At 44.2% G+C, this 22,834-nt stretch overlaps 1 protein-coding gene across 2 annotated transcripts in view; it reads right to left on the reverse strand.

Annotated features, from left to right (window-relative positions):
- The window catches only part of ANXA13 (annexin A13), a 57,112-nt gene extending 34,869 nt beyond the window's left edge, over nucleotides 1–22,243 (reverse strand). Inside the window, exons 1-2 of one of the 2 annotated variants that reach the window (XM_024741256.1) lie at nucleotides 22,165–22,179; nucleotides 20,686–20,808 (exon numbers count right to left, since the gene is read on the reverse strand). In XM_024741256.1, coding sequence (XP_024597024.1) covers nucleotides 20,686–20,808; nucleotides 22,165–22,179 — 138 coding nt within the window. Of the gene's footprint in view, nucleotides 1–20,685; nucleotides 20,809–22,164 lie in introns of both variants that reach the window. The other variant, XM_024741257.1, reaches the window with a different exon arrangement.
- Nucleotides 22,244–22,834: the final 591 nt, after the last annotated feature.

Genomic DNA, 22,834 nt, shown 5'->3' on the forward strand with positions numbered 1-22,834 from the left:
AAAAAAAAAAAAAAAAAAAAAAAAAAAATTAAAGATGTGAGGTTAGTTGCACTCATGCAACGAGTAGCTTTGAACACACCCTGTGTTTTCTCTTTGTCTTTCCTCACAGACATGGTCTTTGATGACATATGCCACTTATTTCCCATCCTTCAGTGAAGGCTGGTTTAAGTGCTACTGTCTACACTCCCCGATTTCCCTGTCCCTCCCTTCATTTCTCTGGGCACCTATTACGAATGAGCAGTACACCACATAAAGCACAGAGGACGAGTTGCATTTATCTGCCTGGTATCCCTACGTCCTTTGGGGGACTTCCCCTCCCCCATTTCATGTGGTCTCACGGGGGGATGTCAGTCATGAAGCTTGATTCCCATCGTCCTGCCCTTGGGTGGACACGCACCCTGTCACTCTGGCACTAGTGACTGGTTCAGGAGTGGGGATGTAATCCAAGCAGGGTCAATTAGAGTTTTCCCTGGGTTGATATATAGATATTGAGAGAGAGATGTCTCTCCCTGCTGGGTTTGCTAAGCCAACAGAGTGTGAGTCTAGGGCTGTTGGCAGCCATGCTGTCCACTACATGAAGGAAGCGTGGGTTCAGAATGAAGCAAAGCAAAGACAAGAAGGGTGGAAATGGAGAGAGAGAGAGAAAGAGAGAGGGAAAGATTGAGGTTGAATAACTATGGACTGGAGGAAGGCTGGCTTCTAGGTTTTGGTTAATGGAGAATCATATAATCTTAAGAGCCAAAGGGATCTCAGGGCCCCCATCACCCCACTGCCTTTTGGAACGTAGTCCATTGGCCCATCTTGAAGTATCCATTCCTGAAACAAGCTGGGAGAGGGACTCACATTTGTTGAGCGCCCGCCATGTGCTAGACAACTTCTTCATTGACAGACCTTTCTTCATTATTCACCGGGAAGAGTAGGCATTTGTTGTCTGCTTTACAGAGGAGGAAGCCTGGATTCAGGCAGGTTAGGGAATTTTTCTGTGGTCTTGCAGGATGCAGGTTTGCACCAGCTTAGTCTGCCTCCTAAAGCTCATGCTCTTGGGTCCCGTGCACCATCCTGCCTCGCACTCTAATTATGACTGGGGCCTTCACGTTCGGCAGAGCGATGGCGTGTCCCATGTTCCTTTCCCAATCTTTTGTGGGCTGTAAGAAGGCTATCTGGTGCTTCTGAAGGCTTGTTGGGAGGACCAGAGACGTAATTTGTGGGGCTCAGTGGAAAAGGAAAGTGTAGGGCTCCTTGTTCAAAAATAATTAAGAATTTCCAGATGGTGACATCAGAGCATTAAACGAAGAGCAGGGCCTTTCTGAGCGTGGGGCCCTGTGCAGCTGCACAGGCTGCACACTGACCAAGACCACCCTGCCTTTTGATCACATTCTAAAAGGGCTGGTTCTCTGGGTGTGGGAGTGTGGGAAGTAGCAATCTCAAAGTAAATTGTGTCTTTGCTTTTCATCAGGAGTATTAGGTGTGACCTAGGAAGTGAGGTAGAGTTAAACCGGAGCTGCAGAAATCTCGTGACAGTCTTCATAAACTATTCTGTGTGTCATTTTAGCCTCATCGGTGCAAGAGTTTGGTGGACTTATTATCTATCCCACTTCACAACTGACAAGTTGGAACAGAGAATGGCTGTGAACTTGTGAATGGCTGTTCAGGTTATGCCTGGCCTGAGGGCAGCAGGAGCTGGGTCCTGCTGGGGATACGCTTGCCAAGCTCTGTGCTGGCAGGGCTGCTTCTCCCCCAGAGGAATACTTTTTCCTCATTTGCTCAAAGATGCTGTCAGGGCTTGCAGAAGCCATGAGGAGACTTGGTTAAGATCACCTGGCTAGGTAACGGCTGAATCGGAGCCAGGGCTCGAACCAGGACTGTCTGACTGTCAGGTATGAAATGACATTCCCTCTCTGTTTTAGCAAGATGGTTCCATGATACAAATATCATAGAGTTATACGAGTGGAGGGATGGGAAAAGGACCCTCCGAACATGTCCAGTTTGTTTATCCAAGGCCAAAAAATGAGTAAAAATAAATGTCTTTTAGTCCAAAATAATAGTAATGTCTGGTGGGGTGGCGTGGGGTGCAGTGGGAGAGTGTTGAACTCCATGTTAGGAATAAAGATGATATTGAGACTTAATTTTTTTCCTTTTTTGCTTTACAAATAATGCAGCGTAGAAGTCTGTATCAGATGCATGACCCTCAGCAGGGCAGGTTGAAGTCACTGTCCCCTTCTAGGAATGAATGACTCTTAGCCATGTTGGTTAGCTTTCCTTATCAGAACAGAATTCCAGCTTGTTCCTAGTAACAGCAGGATATTTGATGTCAGAGGGAAGGAACCATGTGACGTGATTTAAAAAGGAAAGAGAGAAAAAGAAAACAGTCTGTGTGGAAGGAATCTTCCCCTCGGCATGGCTGGGACTGTGTCTACAATGGATGCATTCATCAGCGATGGCCAGTGTTGATGCAAGGGGTGTCCTTGGCTTGTTCCAATGATCTGGGTAACGAATTTCTCGGGAATATACACGGAGAGGACATTCCACCTCCATTGTTCATTGTTAGTGGGCCAGGCAGCTGACTTTGGGGCCTTGGGCCTGTTTGCCCATCAGGAGATTTTGTGTTTGAAACCTGAGGCCGCTGAACAGAACTTCCATATAAAGCAGGTCTGCGAGAACGTGAGTCAGACACAAAACGGGGGTGCAGGGGACTCCAGGATGGGGACAGAGGGTTGAGTTTGTAAGGGTTGAGACAAATAAATGGATAGTTCGCCTGCTCTCAACTACGAGGTGTAAAAGAGATGGGGCAACATTCCTTCTTTTGGTTTTGTTTTGTTTTGATTTGTTATTTTTTAAACAGTATTTTCATTGACACTCAGAAGACACATTAAAAAAGACATGATGTTAGATGTTAATAAAAATGATTACAGGGCTTCTCTGGTGGCGCAGTGGTTGAGAGTCCGCCTGCCGATGCAGGGGACACAGGTTCGTGCCCGGTCCAGGAAGATCCCACATGCCGTGGAGCAGCTGGGCCCGTGAGCCATGGCCGCTGAGCCTGCGCGTCCGGAGCCCGTGCTCCGCAATGGGAGAGGCCACAACAGTGAGAGTCCCGTGTACCGCAAAAAAAAAAAAAAAAAAAAAAAAGATTACAGAGTCTGGGTTTGAGCCCACGTGGATCTAAGTTTGAATGTGGTCCTGCCCCTCAGCAGTCATGTAAAGTTGGGCCATTTAAACTCTAAGCCACCATTTCCTCATCTGTAAAATGGGGGCAGTGTCTGCCTTCTGAGATCTGGGGCTTACGTGAGATAACATTTCCAGTGCCAGATATTTAGAGGAACCACAGGCGAGCTTGTTCTGCCTCTGCTGCTTTGGGCCAACTCTTGGGTTTTGTCTTGTAGTGATATTTAGGGTTTTGATTCTGCGTATTTTGACTTGACAAATTTGGAAGGTATACATATAGAAATAAACAGACATCTTCCAAACTTGATATTGTGAGATTCTATCACCTATCTATCCATCTATCCATCTGTTATCTATCTCGCAACGCCCCAGACACCGTGTTTATAATAGGTAGCCACCGAGGATATAATAGTCAACTTTAAGAACATAGGTTTCTAGTCAGACTAGATTTGAATCCCAGCGGTACTGCTTATTGCTTCTGTGACCTCGGGCAAGTTTGGGAACCTTTCTGTGCTGTGGTTGCCTCATGGCAAAATGCGGGTAATAATACCCCCTATCTCATAGGTCTCTTGTGAGAGTTTCAATGAAGTCATTCATGCAAAACATCTAAAATGAGGCCTAGCAGAGGGCACGGGCTCAATAAATGTAAACAATATTTGTTGAAGGCAGATCAGTAAGGACCTTTCCAGAATATTGCCTGAGGGGTTTTCACCTTGTAAATGGCACTCTGAGGATCAGTTTTTCATTCATTGCCTGAAGTTGGGATCCAGGCATGCATTTCACTCAGGGCAGTAAAATGGTTAAAAATTCAGGCTCTGTGGAGTCCAGGTGATCTGGGCTGACACCGCAACACCATATTCCGGCCAGTGTGCTAATTCGCACCCCTGGGTGTGAGGGTCCCATTGAGATACAAGGCAGGTGCAGTGCTGGCCATCATGCTGGTGTGTCAGGCTCAAAATGGAACGAATACTCCTAACTCTACAAAGGGCGCTGCCTGGTGCGTGACTACGCTGGGAGCTTTTCTGTTTTGTTCTTCCTTCTAGTGCGTCTACATGTCAGTTTTCTGTGTTTTCATGTTCTTGCATTTAAAACAAGGAAATGAATGAACGATTTTTTTCTGGAGGGAGGATGCGGAGAAAATAAACTGAAATTTTAGGAGCCTAGGAAGTAGTGTCACCTGGGCAGAAAGAATGTTGAAAACACCCACTCTGAAATGACTCAGGGATGTGCCAGCTTCAGCACAGCAACGGCCCAGGAAGAAGCGTGGCTCTGTATCTGATACCCCCAGGCAGAAGGGCCAGAGTGGAGCAACAGACACCTGCTCAAAGGCTTCTGACCCAGTACAGTTCAAGGAAGGCTTAACTCTTAAGATCGAAAGGGGGTTTCCAGAAATCTGCCTCCACTCACAGCAAACTCTGGGAAAGGGGTGTGTGAAAAAGTTAGCTGAGGGCTGTGTTTGCAAACTCATTGCTCTATACATTATATAGTAACCAAAATTTTCCAGGTGGGTCATCCAACCTGCGTATACCCTTATTTAAATACACTCCTGCCCATCAGTAGGAATGACCTGATCAGGTGACCTCATCTTCTATTTGGATAACATCAACACTGGAAAATAAGAATATACTGTCCCACGAGAGACACGTGAATTCATTAAAAAGCAATACACAGCAGGCAAATTAGACCATCCTCTGAACAGTTCCTCTCTTTTCCCCTGCTTCCTCTCCTCCCTTCTCTTTTCCCTTTTCCTTCTTCCCTTTTCTCCTTCCACCTCCTTTTTTTCTTCCCTCCTCTTCCTTCAACAAACAAGTACTGAACGTCTCTTGCGTCGCAAGCACTACCCCAGGTGAGGGGGGCACTCAATGTCTATGAGTCGTAGCCCCTGTCCTCAGAGAAATCAACATGGAAATAGATCAATGACAATTGCGTTATGATACGGTAAGCACTTTGGCTGCCAATAGCTGAGAGGAGAAAGGGGAATTTTTATGGAGAAGTTGACATGTGTGCTGGTTCTTGAAAGATGAGTAGGAGTTAGGCAAGCAGAAAAAAAGGGGGAAGAGGAGGGGTGGAGGTGGGGGAAAGGATATTCCAGGGAGAGACTACAGCATGCTGCTTTCTGGGTCTGTGTACATGTGTGCTTACTATGACCTGTCACAGCGCCGCTGCAGAACAAACATGATTGATCTGAATGTGACATAAAGACACAATGTGGACTTGGGAGTCAGACCTACTGTGTCCAGTTACGCTTTGCCTCTTGCTGGTCGTAGGACCTAGGGCAAGCTGACCCATCTCCCCGAGCCTTTGTCGTCTCATCTTCACAGTGGAGGTGCACCAGCTCATGGGTAGTGTGAAGTTTGGATGCAGTTGTGTCCGGGATGCAGTAGCACAGTGCCGGATGACAGTAAGCACACAGTGGGTGGCACGTAGGAGGTGGGATGCTGGGTGACATAAGGTTGTAAGGGTCATTTGTAAACTCTGAAATAATATCAAAATGTAATGGGAGTGGCATTTGGATTGTTTGCTCCCCAGAAGGCTTGTCTGACTGCAGTCTCCTCGGTAAATATTTAAAAGTGGTTGCTTGGTATCCAGACTCTGAGACAGGAAGTCTCCGAGGAAACGCTGGGGAGCAGAGGGCAGAGGGCTCTCTGTACACTGATCTAAAGAGGGCTACTGTTTGAGCTGACATGGAATCAGGAGCGGGGCTGGGGAGACTAGAAAGAGGGCCAGGATTAGAACTAAGTGATGGCCTGCTCTTATTAGACAGGAGCAAAATGAAGGCCATGCTGGGGAGAGGCTCAGACATGCCTGTGTTCTCCTCAGCGTTAGCAATGACCATCCCCATGCTAGTTACTGGTACTTGAGTTAACATTGGCAGTTTAGGCTAAACTCGCCTTGTATAGACTTGGGGATACTGAGGTTCATTTTGGGAGAGAGACTTCTTTCTGATCACATAGGTAACCCCCCTGTTCCAAGATATCTACCCTTGAATCTGGCGTGATGCTATTTCTCTCCTTATCGTTTCTAAGTCTCTGTTTTCCATCTGAAAGATGGTAATAATAGTATCTGTCTCTTGTGGGTTGTTGTGAGGATATGGATCAAAAGTGCTGAGCCGGATGCTGGCATGTGGGGAGGGCTCAGCCTTATTTTTATTACTTCCTTCCCTTTTGACCTGATTCCTGCTGAGTGTCGAATGAGCGCCTGACATGGTGCCTTGTGTGGCAACTTTAAAATAGCTGATTACATAATTCTCTCCTAAATCAGAAACGATTTTGTACTTGTAGAGAAGTAGTAGCAGGAGCTAAGAGTTTAAGAGAAATTTATGGGAGAAACACTTCAAATTGAGAATGACAGCTGAATATTACGCACTTACTAAGTGCCAGGCACTGGTCCAAGCAATTTACATATAGTCACTCAGTCCTCACAGCAACCCTATGAAGTAGGTATTATGACCTCCTATTTTGCAGATGAGGAAATCAAAGCACAGAGAGGTTAATTAATTGCCTGAGGTCACACAGCTAGTAAGTAATGGAATTCAAACCTACACAGTCTGGATACAGAAACTCTACTATTGACTTCTCATCAACCATTTTTTTTTGGTCCTGTCAAAATTATTTATTTAAAAAATTTAATGATAGAAAGCTCATTTCAACTATTAGAATGCTGTATTTTTAGTAGAAACACCAGTTGAGACCTGTGACTTGTCTGCTGACCAGAGAAGCTAAGGACCACTTGCATGACCATGGGATCAATAAATATTCTTGATGATGAGAAAATAGGAAGTGAAATGAAAAATGAAGGCCAGTTATCACTATTTGCAAGGCAAAAGGGACAGCCTCTCTCAGGGCAAAGTGTGTGTGCAGGAGAGGCGTTATTGTCAAACTCTGCTCCCAATATTCCTTCGGAGTCAAATAGAATCATATTTTCTGCTTCTTTTCTGTAAACTGGGACTAATACCTGCTGTACCCAGCAGCATCTTAGGAAGATAAAATAAGACAGTGTGATTCACTGCAGCATCATTCACAATAGCCAAGATATGGAAACAACATATGTGTCTGTCAACGGATGAATATATAAAGAGGATGTGGTAGAAAGAAAGAAAGAAAGAAACGAAGGAAGGAAGGAAAGAAGGAAGAAAAGGAATATATATATATTTATTTATTTATTTATTTATTTTTTTGCGGTACGTGGGCCTCTCACTGCTATGGCCTCTCCCGTTGCGGAGCACAGGCTCCGGACGCGCAGGCTCAGCGGCCATGGCTCACGGGCCCAGCTGCTCCGCGGCATGTGGGATCTTCCTGGACCGGGGCACGAACCCGCGTGCCCTGCATCGGCAGGCGGACTCCCAACCACTGCGCCACCAGGGAAGCCCAAAAAGGAATATTATATATAAAGGAATATTACTCAGCCACGAGAAAGAAGGAAATCCTGTTATTTGTGACAACATGGATGGACCTTGAGGTCATTCTGCTAGGTGAAATAAGTCAGAGAAAGACAAATACTGTATGATATCATTTATATGTGGAATCTAAAAAAGCTGAACTCATAGAGGCAGAGACTAGGATGGTGGTTACCAGGGACTAGGGGAAAGGGGGAGAGGTTGGCCAGAGGGTACGAACTTGCAGTTATAAGATGAATAAGTTCTGGTGGTCTAATGTACAGCATAGTGATGATAGTTAAATAATACAGAAACTATATATATATAAATGGTATTATATATAAATATATATATTATATATATAAACGGTATTATATGCTTGAAAGTTGCTAAGAAAGCATCTTAAATGTTCTCACCACAAAAAAGAAACGGTAACTAGGTGCCATGCTGCAGGTGTTAGCTAATGCTATGCTGGTAATCATTCTGCAATATATAAGTGTATTAAATCAACACAGTGCACACCTTAAACTTACATAATGTTATGCGTCAATTGTATATTTCAATAAAGCTGGGGGGAAAAAGACAATGAGAGTACTGGGCAGAGAGATCTCATAATGGTAATCAGAGCTGGCCAGGGAGGGACTGGCTTTTCTGACTGTCTCCAACAGGCTCTCAGGACTCTTCCTCCTTCTCTCCCCATCTCACCCCAAATCTTCCAGTTCCCCCTTTCCTAAAGCATCTTGCCCTTAGCTCACAGGGATCGTCGTTCGAGGACCACGGTGTGCCAGGGAGTTGCATTTTAGTGGAGGCATTTTGAAGACTGAAAAGGCATGAGGCCAGCAGGATGGCCAGTTTCTGATGTTTGCTCCTTTCGGGTGACTGCTTTCCAACCTGATAAACTGTCAAACATTTTCACAGGTAAAAGGCCACTTCTCGGGCTTCCCAGGTGGCGCAGTGGTTGAGAGTCCGCCTGCTGATGCAGGGGACGCGGGTTCGTGCCCCGGTCCGGGAGGATCCCACGTGCCGCGGAGCAGCTGGGCCCGTGAGCCATGGCCGCTGGGCCTGCGCGTCCGGAGCCTATGCTCCGCAGTGGGAGAGGCCACAACAGTGAGAGGCCCACGTACGGCAAAAAAAAAAAAGAAAAAAAAAAGGTCACTTCTCCCTACTGACAGAATCTATGCAAAATGACTGCCAGTTTGTCTTATTAGCAAGGGGCCTATCAGTGTGAGGTAGGGGAGGCAGAGGACAGATGCTGTGATGGATTCCTCACTGTCCTATCTGAGTCCTCAGAGGGCCAAAGAAGCTTGGGGACTGACAGCACGGATCCTCGTGCCCATGCATTTTTTAAACACCTGGTTGCCCACCATTCATTCTAGGGGCAACAGTGGAGAATGGATCTACATAAGGAAATTTGCTGAAGCCTCATTTCCTCTCTGAAACTGTTCCTGATCCTCTTGGAGAGAGTCGAGGATTTTCTGCCAGTGGTGGCTGGCACTAAGGTGAACAGCTGTCTGACTGCCGAAGGTTGAGGATTTCCCAGGAAATCCTGGATTTTCAGTGCTAACCCTGGGCCCGTTCCAGGGAAACCGGCATAGTTGGTCACCCTGGATGGGACTGACTTTGCAAGTTTGCCACAGCCAGTTGTGAGCATACACAAATGACTGAGTCACATCCTGGGCCTATTAGATCAGAATCATTAAGATACAGGTATATACTAGGTATAGGAATTTTCAAAACTCTCCAGATAATTCTAATGTGCAACCAAGGTTGAGAACCATTGGTCTGATAAAAATTAGGAACTTTCCCATTGACATCCCAGTGAATGAGAAAGACAACTTAAAAAATATATACACTGAGGGCTGTACAAGTAAGAAATCCTAGACTTTATCCAAGGAGCAAAAGATAAAGGGAAGAGGTTTATCATAGATTCTTAGGGTAGAAATTCAACCAAGCATTTTTCAAAGTGAGTGACATGGAACACTGAAGGTATTAAAGCCCATTAGTTTCCAACTGGGAAAGGAGTTCCTTTTAATGCATAAAGAAGATGTGGCACATATATACAATGGAATGTTAGCCATAAAAACAAACGAAATTGAGTTATTTGTAGTGAGATGGACGGACCTAGAGTCTGTCGTACAGCGTGAAGTAAGTCAGAAAGAGAAAAACAAATACTGTGTGCTAACACATATATATGGAATAAAAAAAAAAAAAAAAAGATGGTTCTGAAGAACCTAGGGGCAAGACAGGAATAAAGATGCAGACCTACTAGAGAATGGACTTGAGGACATGGGGAGGGGGAAGGGTAAGCTGGGACAAAGTGAGAGAGTGGCATGGACATATATACACTACCAAATGTAAAACAGATAGCTAGTGGGAAGCAGCCACATGGCACAGGGAGATCAGCTCGGTGCTTTGTGACCACCTAGAGGGGTGGGATAGGGAGGGTGGGAGGGAGGGAGACGCAAGAGGGAGGAGGTATGGGGATATATGTATATGTATAGCTGATTCACTTTGTTATAAAGCAGAAACTAACACACCACTGTAAAGCAATTATACTCCAATAAAGATGTTAAAAGAATAAAATAAAGTAAAATTCTCTCTAGATTCTTCTGAGTAGTCAGTCTTTGCCAGGTAATAGTGTGTCTTTCACACTCCTCCAGCCTAAGGGTTGACAAACTGTAGGCTGGGGCCAAATCCAGCCCATCACCTGTTTTTGTAAGTAAAGTTTTATTGGAACATAGCCAACCCACTCATATACATTTGGTCAGTGGTTGCTTCCACACTACCGTGGCAGAACTGAGTAGTTGCGACAAAGGTTGTGTGGTCCAGAAAGCCTCAAATAGTTACTTTGCAAACGCCTTCTCTATTTCATGCAAAAGGTCTTTTTTATCAGAAAACAGGTGACAGGATCTGAGCCTTTGGCTGGCAATAGTATTTAGTTCGAATGTAATACACTCACTTTCTGTATTAACATCAACTGATATTGGTTTTCCATTTATGGTACTAATACAAAGTTTCTTTTTAAGATAAATTTGTGTCAAAAAGATGAGTGGATTTAAAGAAAATAGTTACTAGAATTATTAGTACAACATGTGGCACATGTATCTGGCAATGTTCAAGAAGGTCACACTTAAGTCTGAAGTCTGGGAAACATTATTCAATGTATCCAATTCCCTCATTTTACAGATAAACTGAGGCTTGGTGGTTAAGTCATCTGCGCAGGGTCACTTACTTGCTTATGGAAAAAACTGGACTCCTCTCTCTCAGGACAATGTTCTTTCACCTCTAACTGGTCACTCATTTGTACTTTGAAACCAGTTAGCACGAATGCAAAGTATTGCACTATTTAAAGTCAATAAACTGAATTCAGCCGGAAAATATCCTGGTGACATTTCCACAGATACGTTTAGTAGTCACTGATGGGCAATTTGAAACACAATAGAGGGGTCATTCATATCTTTAAACATGAATCTTGGGTAATTAGTGGCATATTGTTTAATTAAGTTGATTGCTTCTTGGGCATGGTTTCCTTGAAACAATAAATTTGATTAAAAGTCTTGTCTTTTTTGGTTTTAAATCAAAATCTACGTAAATGCTTGTCAGAGCAAAAAGTTAATGGTCACCATGGTCTCACTGATAACAAAGCTGAATCTGCTGTTCTTAGATCCTATTCTCACTTGGATCAGCTTTTGAAGTCTGTTAGCCAAGGATGTAGACAAGATAGCTGGGAAAGTGTGTTAGGAAACCTTTGAAAGGTGCTGAGAATACAGGGAGCTCTTCGCTGCTGTTTATTCACCCTCTCAGAGATGCAGTTATAAAGTGACAGGTATGACTATTAGTAGTTTGGTCATCATTCTAAATGGGTACAAATATTTGCATCATTCGTCAAATAAGGCTGAAAATAGAAAAACATCCCCTTGGATCAGGTCTCAATATGATATATGCTTACATATGCTGTGTGTTCTGAAAAATAAGTGAAACTTTTTAGATTAAAAAAGTGATCTTTCTCCTAAATGTGGGGTTATTTTTATGTTGGCATTTTAAGAACACCTTTTAATGAAGATTGGTATAGTTAGGTCATTTTCCAGAAAGACAAGTTTCCTTAGGCTATGCTGTCTGGGTTATACATGTCAATGTGATACTTACCATCAAAGGTGACTATGGGATTGAGACCTGACCTTAAGGACATGTGGACTTAAGACTCTTCAAGGTGGTGGGTACCGTTGTTTGCAAAGTTACTGGCAGTACACTCAGAAACGCAAACAATGTGATGGGCCTACCACGCCCTGAGCTCTGGTAGAGGGCGATTTATTGGGGCAGCCCTTTTGTGGGCTACACCCAGAGGAGAGGTGAGCAAATTGACTCCTGATTATTTCACTCATGATTATGTCTTTCCAGATGAGCACTGTTCATCTAGGCAGGAAAACCAGTAGCTTAGCAGCCCTGTTACTGGGTATTTCTGCAGGGAGGCCCTTTGCATTCTGGCCATCAGAACTTATGAGCTAACAGCCTTTTGGGGGAAAACCACCACCTCTCAGCTGCCGTTGTCATCAACAGGAGGACAAGGGTCAAGCTTCAAGATGAGTTGGCTTTTACCCTGTGACAAGAGAGGCAAATCAGTGTGAGGGAGAGCCTAGGCCAGAGGGGCAGGAATGCATCATCGCTGGTGGAAATTCAGCCACATAAAGACATTATGGGGACATCTGCCCACTAGCCCAGCCTTCCCATTTAAGGTCTGTGTCTCATGAAGTGGTTCTCAACCAACCAGGAGCTTATTTGCCTCCCTGAGGACATTTGGCAATGTCCAGAGACATTTTTGCTTGTCACAAATAGGGGAGTGTTAGTGATGTCTAGTCATAGAGGCCAAGGATTCTGCTAAACATCCCACAGGGCACAGAACAGCCCCTCACAGCACAGAATTATCTGGTTGCAAGTGCCAATAGTGCTAAAATCTGGTATGTGAAGGGTCTACAGCCCTGACCTAATGGCTATAACAGTTCTGTCAACATGTTACTTTAAGGTGTTGAGAAGGCTGAGCTTCTGGTGGTAAATGGTACATAGGTACTGACTAAAGCAAAGTCCCCAGTCACAAAGAACGCATCGCTGTGGTTACCTAAAAGGGAGGATTAGAAGTGGACCATGGTGTCTTTCTCTCTTTGATTTGATTTCAAAGGAACCCAGATGACAAATCTGAAAGATGAGTAGTGGGATATGGTAACTAGGAGGAAGAATTTGAGTTAAAGTGGGTCCAAAGGGAGAAGTCTGTCATCACCCCCTGCCTCTTTGTCTGCATCACAGCCTCACTGGCAGCCCCAGTTGGCTCATCCCTGGGGGCCCTTCAGTGCTGTGCTGGGCTGGACAACTCAGAATTTCTTCTCGAGGCAGAATAACATGCATTGTCTTGAAACCAGACTTTGTGTCCTGGGGAAAATGTCTGCTTTGAGGTTGTCCACTGATTGTTTGGGGCGTTAGAGACCTCTGAAGAGGGTTACACCTCTAGATATCCAATGACTGCTGTACTGCCTCAACAAAAGTTGAGGGAAAGGTGGTGATGGGGAGGTGACAACTATTTCTCAACTGTGAAAGGAACCGTGCCTTCAAGAGTTATGAAAAATGAAGCACTTTTCTCATTGGAAAAGAATTATCCATTTCCTTCTTCTATTGCCAAAGGCTGTTTTTTTGTTTTTTTCTTTTCTTTCGTTTTTTGCCAATTCACTGAGAGTATGAACTTGGGATTCATCGCTTACAGGAAAAAAGGAAGCTAGTGTACTCTGGCATCCTCCAGAGTCAATGATAACTGGGCAGATGGAATTGAAAAGTGAAAATATTGGGGGCTGAGCTGAGCTGTTACAGCGTGGAATAGTGCTGTGTAGTAGGACATAACCGAGAGTATGTGAACAAGTTCAGATTTGCTGAAAAGGAAACAAGGTGAAAGAGCTAAATTTGCTTTGAGCAAGTTTTTGTCTCCTCCAGAATCAAAACAATGAATGTCATTCTTCCCCTGGTAAGAGAGTTGCAATATGCATTGGATCCAAACTTATTAATTATTTCTTTAAAATTCTTCTTAACATTTTTATCTTCCTTTTCATTCCCACCACAATCCAAACCTCCATCACTAAAAGGGTGAATTAGTTTACTGCCTTCCCATCTGATCTTCAAATCTTCATTCTCTTTCTATTTCAGTCCATCCAATAGTAGTCATAGTCATTGAAGTAGTAACATTAATGAAAACAATAGTTATAAGAAAGCAATACTGATAAAGCAATGTCGCCCATCCCTAACGATAGGTAAGGTCAACTTTGGCCACAGTGATATTCAAAGAGGTAGGCACGTACCTCAGCCAATCAGAATTTTCGCTGGCATTGTATGTGTAGATGCTTAGAGAAAACTCATTTCCTTGGGGTAGTTAATCTGGAGTTACGTGAGGCCATGGAACTCTCTGTGGTGCCTGAACTACCTGTGGCCAGGCCTCCCTCTCATCAACTCCTTTTGCCTCCCCCATCATTGAAAAGAAAAAGTTCATTTTCAATAGGAGAGAATAAGGCTAGGACATGGAAAGAAAAAGAGTGTGTGAGAGAGGGAGAAAGAGAGGAAAGAACACTAGCTGACAAGATGATTTCCCCAGCCCTGGAGATGAATCATGATCCATCACTATCCCCTTCACCTTTGCCAGTGATTGGTCTAGGATGGGCTTTTGACCAATTCTGGCCGATGAGATAGAAAGGGATGTCTGCCTGGGCATTCCCAAAAGATTTTCCTCACTGATAGGGGACTGGTACAGGAGGAGAAAGACATTTTTTTTCTCCATCCCCCTCCTTCCTTCTTGTGACCCTATCATGTGAGATTACTAATTTGAACACACACATGGCCATTATCTTGCATCCAGGAGGGGAGATGTTGCCAGTACCTCAAGGTGGCAGAATGGAAAGGCAGACATAGCCTGAGTCCTTAATGACGTGACTGAACTGCTGAACCAGCCCTAGAGTGCCCTCCTTTCAGATTCCTGTTAGGGTTAATCATTAAGAGGTGGGATAGGGAGGGTGGGAGGGAGGGAGACGCAAGAGGGAAGAGATATGGCAACATATGTATAACTGATTCACTTTGTTATAAAGCAGAAACTAACACACCATTGTAAAGCAATTATACCCCAATAAAGATGTTAAAAAAAAAAGTCTTCGTTATTTAAGCCACTGTGAGTCCCGTAGTCTGTGAACAAATACATACTAACTTAAAGACAAAACAGACAAAAAAACAGAATTTATACACACAAATTACCTCAATCCCAGACTTCTCTCTTGAGTTCCAGATCCAGCTACCTGCTAGGCATTAAACCCAGGTGGAACACAGAAATCTCAAACTCAACAGATCCCCAAACCAAACTCATCCTCTCACCTTGCAAACTCATCCTCTCACCTTGCAAACTCATCCTCTCACCTTGCAAACTCATCCTCTCACCTTGCAAACTCATCCTCTCACCTTGCAAACTTTGCCTCATCCCCCGGGTGCATCACCAGCATCCACTTGCATGCACGAGCCAGTTACCTTGGAGTCCCTCTGTAGTCTTTCTTGTCCCTCACCTCCCATATCCTGTCAGTCAGCCAGTTACGTCGATTTGACCCTCCAATCTGTCCTTGTCTCTCCAATCCCATCGTCACTGTGTTAGTTGGGGGCAGGGGTTCATCATCTTTCTGCAGGCTTTCAAGTGCTTTACTTGGAAGTGCTGACTTTCAAGTGCTTTACTTGCCTTTGGTCATATTTCTCTCCAGACCTTTCTCCACCAGCTTCCAGCATGGTCCATCCAAAGGGCAGTGCTTACCTTGTCATTCCCTTGTCTGAGATCGATTAGGGCTTCTCTACTGCCTAAGGTAGTGGTTCTCAAAATGTGGTGCCTAGACCGGCAGCATCAGCATCACCAGGGAACTTGTCAGAAATACAGATTCTCAGGCCCCACCATAGAGTGTCTACTGAATCAGACGCTCTGCTGATGGGGCCCAGCTCTCTGTTTAAACAAGCCTTCCAAAGGAATCTGTTGTGTAAAGTTTAAAAACCACTACTAGCTTAAGGCAATAAAGCGCAATTTCCTTGGTGTAATGGGTTGAATAGTGTCCCCTATTCATGTCTACTCAGAACCTCAGAATGTGACCTTATTTGGAAGTAGAGCCTTTGCAGATGTAATTAGTTAAGGATCTCAAGATGAGCTCAGGACTTCCCCAGTGGCACAGTGGTTAAGAATCCACCGGCCAATGGAGGGGTCATGGGTTCGAGCCCTGGTCCAGGAAGATCTCACATGCCGCAGAGCAACTAAGCCCATGTGCCACAACTACTGAGCCTCCGAGCCACAACTATTGAGCCCACGTGCCACAACTACTGAAGCCCGTGCGCCTAGAGCCTGTGCTCCGCAACAAGAGAAGCCACTGCAATGAGAAGCCCATGCACTGCAACGAAGAGTAGCCCCCGCTAGAGGCAACTAGAGAAAGCCCGCGCGCAGCAACAAAGACCCAATGCAGCCAAAGATAAATAAGGAAAGAACGCCAAACCTCTATAGGTGGTTTAAAACAAAAGAAAGATGAGCTCATTCTGGACTTAGGGAGGGTCCTAATGCCAATGACTGGTGTCCTTAGAAGAAGAGGAGAAAGCATAGAGACACATAGGGAAGAAGGCCCTGTGAAGATGGAGGCAGAAATTAGGGTTATCCTGCCAGGAGCCAAGGAATGCAGTGCCCCAGGGCCACCAGAGTCTGAAAGAGGCAAGAAAGGATTCTTCCCTAGAGCCTTCGGAGGAAGTGTGGCCCTGCTAACATGCTGATTTCAAAGTCCCTAGACTCCAGAACTTTGAGAGAATAAATTTCCATTGTTTGAAACCCCCCAGTTTGTGGTAGTTTGCACAGCAGCCCTAGGAAACCAATATACATTGCATGGCATGCAAGGGACTTCGGGTCTCAACCCTGTGCTCCTGTCTAGTCTTGTCTCCTGTCTCTGTCCCTGCTCATCGATCTTTCTATCAAAAATATGTATGGAACGCCTGTTATGTGTCAAGCCCCAGAGCTACAGCAGTGAGTAAGACACAGTGTCTGCCCCCAGAAGCTCACAGCCTGGGGGACAGGGTAGCAGCTGCCCAGGCAATTGCTCTGTGATGTGCTGAGTGCTTTGGCAGGGCTAGAGCTCAACTCACCAGCAGCACCAGCCTTCCTGGACCTCTCTGTGCTCCTGCATTACAAAGAATGCCTTTCTCCACTCTAGAGACCCTATTCTACTCTCACTTCTCCCATAGGGCATCATTCCCTCCTCTGTCCAACTTTTGAACCTTGTGACCATGGACACGTTTCTATTAGTGTGTCCACCACACGTCATTATAATTATTTATTTGTGTGCCTCCTGACCAGACTGTGAGCTGTTTTGAGGGCATATGGACTCTGGTCATTTATCTTATTCCTCTTTTTATCTCCAGAGCCTCAAACAGCACCTGGATTCTGGTAGTTTCTCTAAAAGAATATGTCAAGCTGGCTGAGAGGACGGAGAGTGGCTCCCTGCCTTTCTGCCGCCAGTTCACTGTGCAGCTCTGAGATGGGAGGCAGGAGAGTGTGCGGCCTGGTCTGGGGTGGAGGAAGGAGCAGGAAGGGGTAGTTCTCTGGGTTGCATTTGGTGTAAGAAGCCCAGGAGGAGGGCATGGGGCTAAGAAGGCTTGAAATGCCACGGTCAGGGCATGTGGGCAGGCTGAGGGGTGGGGATGGTTCGTGGTCAGAGCAAGGGCACAGCTCTAGTGAGGCCTGTGGGAGGCTTTTGCTTCAACGCTGGTTCTCAAACACCGAGGAACACCAGAACCTCCTGGAGGGCTTTTTCAGTGGCAATTGCTGGGCAGTACCCCCAGAGTTTCTGATTCAGTAGATGTGGGGGTGGGGAGCTGATCATTTGCATTCCTAACAAAAGCCTAGGCGATAATAAATGATGCTGGTCTGGGGGCCACATTTGGGACTATTGCACTGAGGAATACCTGATAGTAGACCCATGCTCCTACATGAGGACCACAGCTCTCAGAACTGCGCACAGTCTAGCAAGCACTTGAAAAATGTCTGTTATTACCATCATTTCAAAAGGCCCCTTTAAACCTACAGTGGTGCCCATCTTTGCTGGGCCTTTGGATTCATGTTGCCGAGCTGTAGAGCAGAGTTGCCCAGGTGCGCTGGGATATGCTAGAATCCATCCGCTACACAAAGTGACCCTGGGTTCCTATAACTAGAGTTCTTGGGTCAAGTTTTCGGTTTGCATGTTCTTCCTTCTGTCAGTGGTTTTGTCCTTGCCAGCCTTTTCCCCCAACCTCTTTAAAATGACTGCTTTTAATCTATTATAGCCAAGAAATCTCCACAGCCCAGATCGTGTAATTGTGCCAAAAAATGTAGCTAGACTTTAAGTGGGTGAGTTGTCATTAAATAGAGAAGGTATGCTTTAGTGCATGTCATGTTTTCACATCAGAAGCCATTTTTGTTTCCTCTTATGGATAGTGGTAATATGAAGGACTACCTTTCTGGGACAAAAGGTTTCCTGATAGGAGAGATATTACTGCATGGTCTAGGCTGAGGATCACAGTTGAGTGTACACTCTTGGTTAAAGCCGTGCTTACTTTTTTTTTTTTGGCAATACGCGGGCCTCTCACTGCTGTGGCCTCTCCCGCCGCGGAGCATAGGCTCCGGACGTGCCGGCCCAGCGGCCATGGCTCACGGGCCCAGCCACTCTGCGGCATGTGGGATCTGCCCGGACCGGGGCACGAACCCGTGTCCCCTGCATCGGCAGGCGGACCTCTAACCACTGCGCCACCAGGGAAGCCCCAAGCCGTGCTTACTTTTGTCTGAAATTCCCAAACACATTCTCACCTGTCTCTAGAGCCTCCCTTCTTTTCTCAGGAATCTGGACCTGGTCCCCACCTGTCATGTAGCTCCCAGGTATTCCCGATCCACCTTCTTCTGAACTTGCTGGTTCGGAACTCCTGCTACAAGTCCCAAACTAGTCTCCATTTCAGACAATATTTGTGTTGGCTAAATATTACCACAAGTGAGTCATAAACGTGGCATGTTGACAAACACCGTGGCAGATCGCTGAGCAGATGTTCTAACATTTACAAGTTGGTTTTCATTTACCGACCCTCAGAATGCCATCAGCGGTGTGCTGAGCTGGTCTTGTCCGGATCGTGGTGTGCAGTTCACTGTTTCTCAAACTCTGTGTGCATTAGCATCACCTGGGGAGCATTTAGAACTCCCAGCGCCCAGGCCAACCACCAGACTAATTAATTCAGACTCTCTGGGGGTGGGACTCAGGCATCAGTGGATTTTAGAACTCCCCAGGTGACTCCAACACCCAGCCCAGTTTAAGAACTTGTTCCCCAGTCCATTGCTTCTCAGACTTTAACGTGCATGGGAATCACTTGAGGATCTTGTTAAAATGTAGATCCTGATTCAGTAGGTCTGAGTGGGCCTGAGATTCTGCACTTCTAGAAGCACCCAGGCCATGTGGATGTTGCTGCTAGCCCAGGGTCCATACTATGAGTAACAAGGCAGCAGTCCTTTCTAGCGCCTGTGCATTAGTCTGGAAAAAAATTTCCAGAAATCAGCAGTCCTCTTAAGTTTGTGATTATTTCCACATTTATCCATGGCACCCCTAGATCTTGCTCTCTGTCTATGACTCTGCCACCTCTAGCCACACTCTTATGGCAAAGTCATCTCACTCTTTGTGTCAATATTCTATTTTCCTCTAGATGGTGATCCTCTTGAAAACAATTCACACAGTAGAATAGAAGAGTCATCTGGCTGAACCTAAGCTTTTTCCTGTGGATCTATTTTTCTGTCTCTGCACAGAGCTCTCTGAGCACAGGGACATGGCCTCCAGGCTAAGCGAACTCTGAACACTGTGTTTCAGCAAATGATAATATCCAAGTGTCCGTTATTACTGCCCCAAATAGGTTAGGCACGAACACTATGTCTTGAGTTCAAAAAATGATGGCAAAAGGATTGGAGGAAAGCGAAAAAAAAGTAATTTTTCAGTTTTCAGAATTGGCTAGGATTCCATATCAGAATACCTTGGAAAATGTAATTTCCTGGCCAACATTCTATTGGCTTTAGAGCAATATCTGTCAAACAGTTATCTGTGGACTCTGGTTTGTGGACATATTTTTGGGAATTCAACCTTCCTAGTAGGCTTTTTATATAGTGTCTTTAGTGCTGATAATAACTAATATATAAAAACAAATATAAAGCATACTGTATCACGAGGATGAGCAGGGGCTAGCACGTGACTTCAATGCCTGCATTTGTGTTTCTATTTAAAAAGCATGCCAAATAGCCGTACTTTAATTGTTACAAGCTCATGGTGAAAGAACAGAGAACAGAGGGAGGTTTAATATAAAAAGCCTGCATTTTAGCCAAGAGAAGGCCCAATTGTCTTACAGGGAGTCATACAAACAAAAGTTTCTCAGTAGTTTGGATAGAGAAACGTGACAGGAGAGCTAAGAAGTCACACACTGCATCATATTTTAGACATGCTGCAACTCAGAAAAACCACATTATAGCAATCTGCGCCATTTTTACATTTAATCTCAGCAAAATAACATTATCTGTTACACTAAATCAATACCATACTTTTGCACATCATGGACTTGAATTTTACTAGCATTTAGTTTGCAAATTTGTTTTGGTTGTGTAGTTGCTTTAAAACTCTAAGCATCGTAGTTTTAAGTTTGTACACATTCAAGTCATTGTCTAATGCAGTAATTTGTCCTTTAAAAAGGTTTTGCATTTACTCATCTAGAAACACAGTCTTAGAACATATTCATTCTTTATGCACATGTTAAATTCCACTAATATTTTCTACAATGTCACAGGGGCATGGTGTAGGATCACGTATTCTGTTCCAGTACACCATTAAGCGGACACTGTTGGGAAGGGAAGCTGAGTTCCTAAATTGCATTTTTACCTTAGCTGCAAATATTATAACAAACATTTTCTAGGGAAAAATTTCCCTGCCTGGAAGTAATGCCTGATGGTGACATTTTCAGACCAGAGGATTGTAGATGGTCCAGTATAATGAGTCACTGGTGAGTAATATGGGCCCATGAGAAAGCCTGGTCATACCTATGATTTGGAGGGAAAATAAAGTGCTTACAGGCTGATGGAACTCTGGCTCTCCGCTCCCTGATGGGTGGCTGAGAGGCTGCACGGCTGCCAAGGGTTGGGCCTGCCCTTCGTACAACGGTTGCCTGCCTTCTGACAGGGAGTAAGATTGGCTCTGGGGATTCAAAAAAGAAATACATAAAATGCTAGACCACTCACACAAGCCAGCTGCCTCTTTCAAGGGGTGACTTTCAAGGGGTGAAAACATCCTCTTAAGCTGCTCAACCAGGAGCCAATGATTTTTCCTGAGGTCCTCTGCATGGTTCACAAGTATTTTATTTTATTTATTAAAAAAATTTTTTTTCTTTTGGCTGTGCTGCATGGCTTGCAGAATCTTAGTTCCCTGACCAGGGATCAAACCCATGACCCCTGCCCTGGAAGCTTGGAGTCCAAACCACTGGACCACCAGGGAGCCCAGGCAGGATCAGAAGTATTTTATTTTATTATTTAAAAAATTTTTTCCGGGATCAGAAGTATTTTAAAAGTAGGTTTCAGTTTCTCTGAAAGATAATCTAAATGGAAGCTTCGTAACCTTGGCTAGTATGAAAATGCTACTTACAGATGATTTTAAAAATAATGTCTTTTCGAAGAAAACGCTTGTAGGTTTGCCACCATCTGAGCACAAGTTTGATTTAGAGCAAAGGAGAAAATCTTATTAACAAAGTTCTAGTTTACAGAAGATTTTGGAGTTTTATTCTCTTCGCTCCTAGTGTACACACAATAAATACGTCTTCCTGTGGGAAGCCACATTAGGTGCAACAAAACCTTATTAAAATTCTTATTGCCATAGCTTTAAGTATACCTTTTTCACTGTAAAAAAAAAAAAAAATCAAGATTTAACTCTGACCTGCCTTATGCATAGTTGGCTCCAAATGGTAGTATTTTTGTCAGTTTTTAGCCATTAATAGTTTATAGACATGCTATTCACATGAGCCTAGACATTTCAGAAGAAAAGTAAAATATTAAATCCATTCCGTTAGTATTTGCAAATATCTGGTCATTTGGTGTGTTTAGAAAAAATACTGGGATATTTTCACCTTTCAATCCAAGTTGTATAGGTTTATGAGAATACTTGTATCTTTATCTACTGATATTTGCAACATGAGCCTGTATTCCCAAAACACCGATGGGCACAGTCTATGAAACTTTGTGCAGCTTTGCTGCAAACTAACATCTTTAGTCATATATTCCTTAAATACTATTTTAACTGCTTGCTCTCTGCAAGGCACCGTTTACCACCTTGTTTTAAATACTTCTCTTTCACGCCTCCAAAGAGATTTCTGACTAACGGAGAAAAAATATATTCCAAATGCATTTTGAAAGCATGGTTTGCCGTTGTGAAAACCAACAATTAGGAGTGATCACAATGATAAAGTATAAAAGTATCAATCATGATTTCATAGTTTAAATTTCTCCACATGCTAACCAAAATTAGAACTTGGTTTGATTCCCGAAAGCAATAAATACTTACATGGCGATTGCCCATTTTCTTTTTTTCAGAGATCGTTGTTCTGTATTTCATTAAGAGATCAGTTCTCCTACAGGCCAAGTTTATAATGGTTTTCCCAGGGCATAATATCTCTTGAGTTTAATAAGTAACCGTTGGCATTGCATTTGAATACATTGTTGGGGATGGGTAGGGAGTGGCAGCAGCTACAAATGATCTTAACCTGCCCACGCTGCCTTGGTTGGCCATCTTTTAAAACTAAAATATTTATTAATAAATCGAGTGTTGGCTTTGCAAGTTGAATATCTTATTCACAGCTAAAGGACTAAACCTTTCTCACTCCTGGATTATTGCAAGAGTTATTATTTTTTATTTTAGGTGTTCATTTAAAATTTTATACCTTTAGGAGCTTCCCTGGTGGTCCAGTGGTTAAGACTCTGTACTCCCAAAGCAGGAGATTTGGGTTCGATCCCTGGTCGGGGAACTAAGATCCCGCAAGCCGCATGGTGCGACCAAAAAAAAAAAAAAGTACGTTTTCACTAAGATTTTATACCTTGGAGTGATAAAAGCATTAACCAAACAAGACTGAAAAATCTTCTTATTTTACTAACATCACCCTTATTATTACAAAGGATCTTTTTGAAGGCTACATTGAGTTATGCTAACATCATTTTTATAATTTAGCTAGTTTCTA

Source organism: Neophocaena asiaeorientalis, unplaced genomic scaffold (genome assembly GCF_003031525.2).
Source record: "Neophocaena asiaeorientalis asiaeorientalis breed wild unplaced genomic scaffold, Neophocaena_asiaeorientalis_V1.1 scaffold177, whole genome shotgun sequence".
In the NCBI taxonomy this organism is placed as follows: Eukaryota; Metazoa; Chordata; class Mammalia; order Artiodactyla; family Phocoenidae; genus Neophocaena; species Neophocaena asiaeorientalis.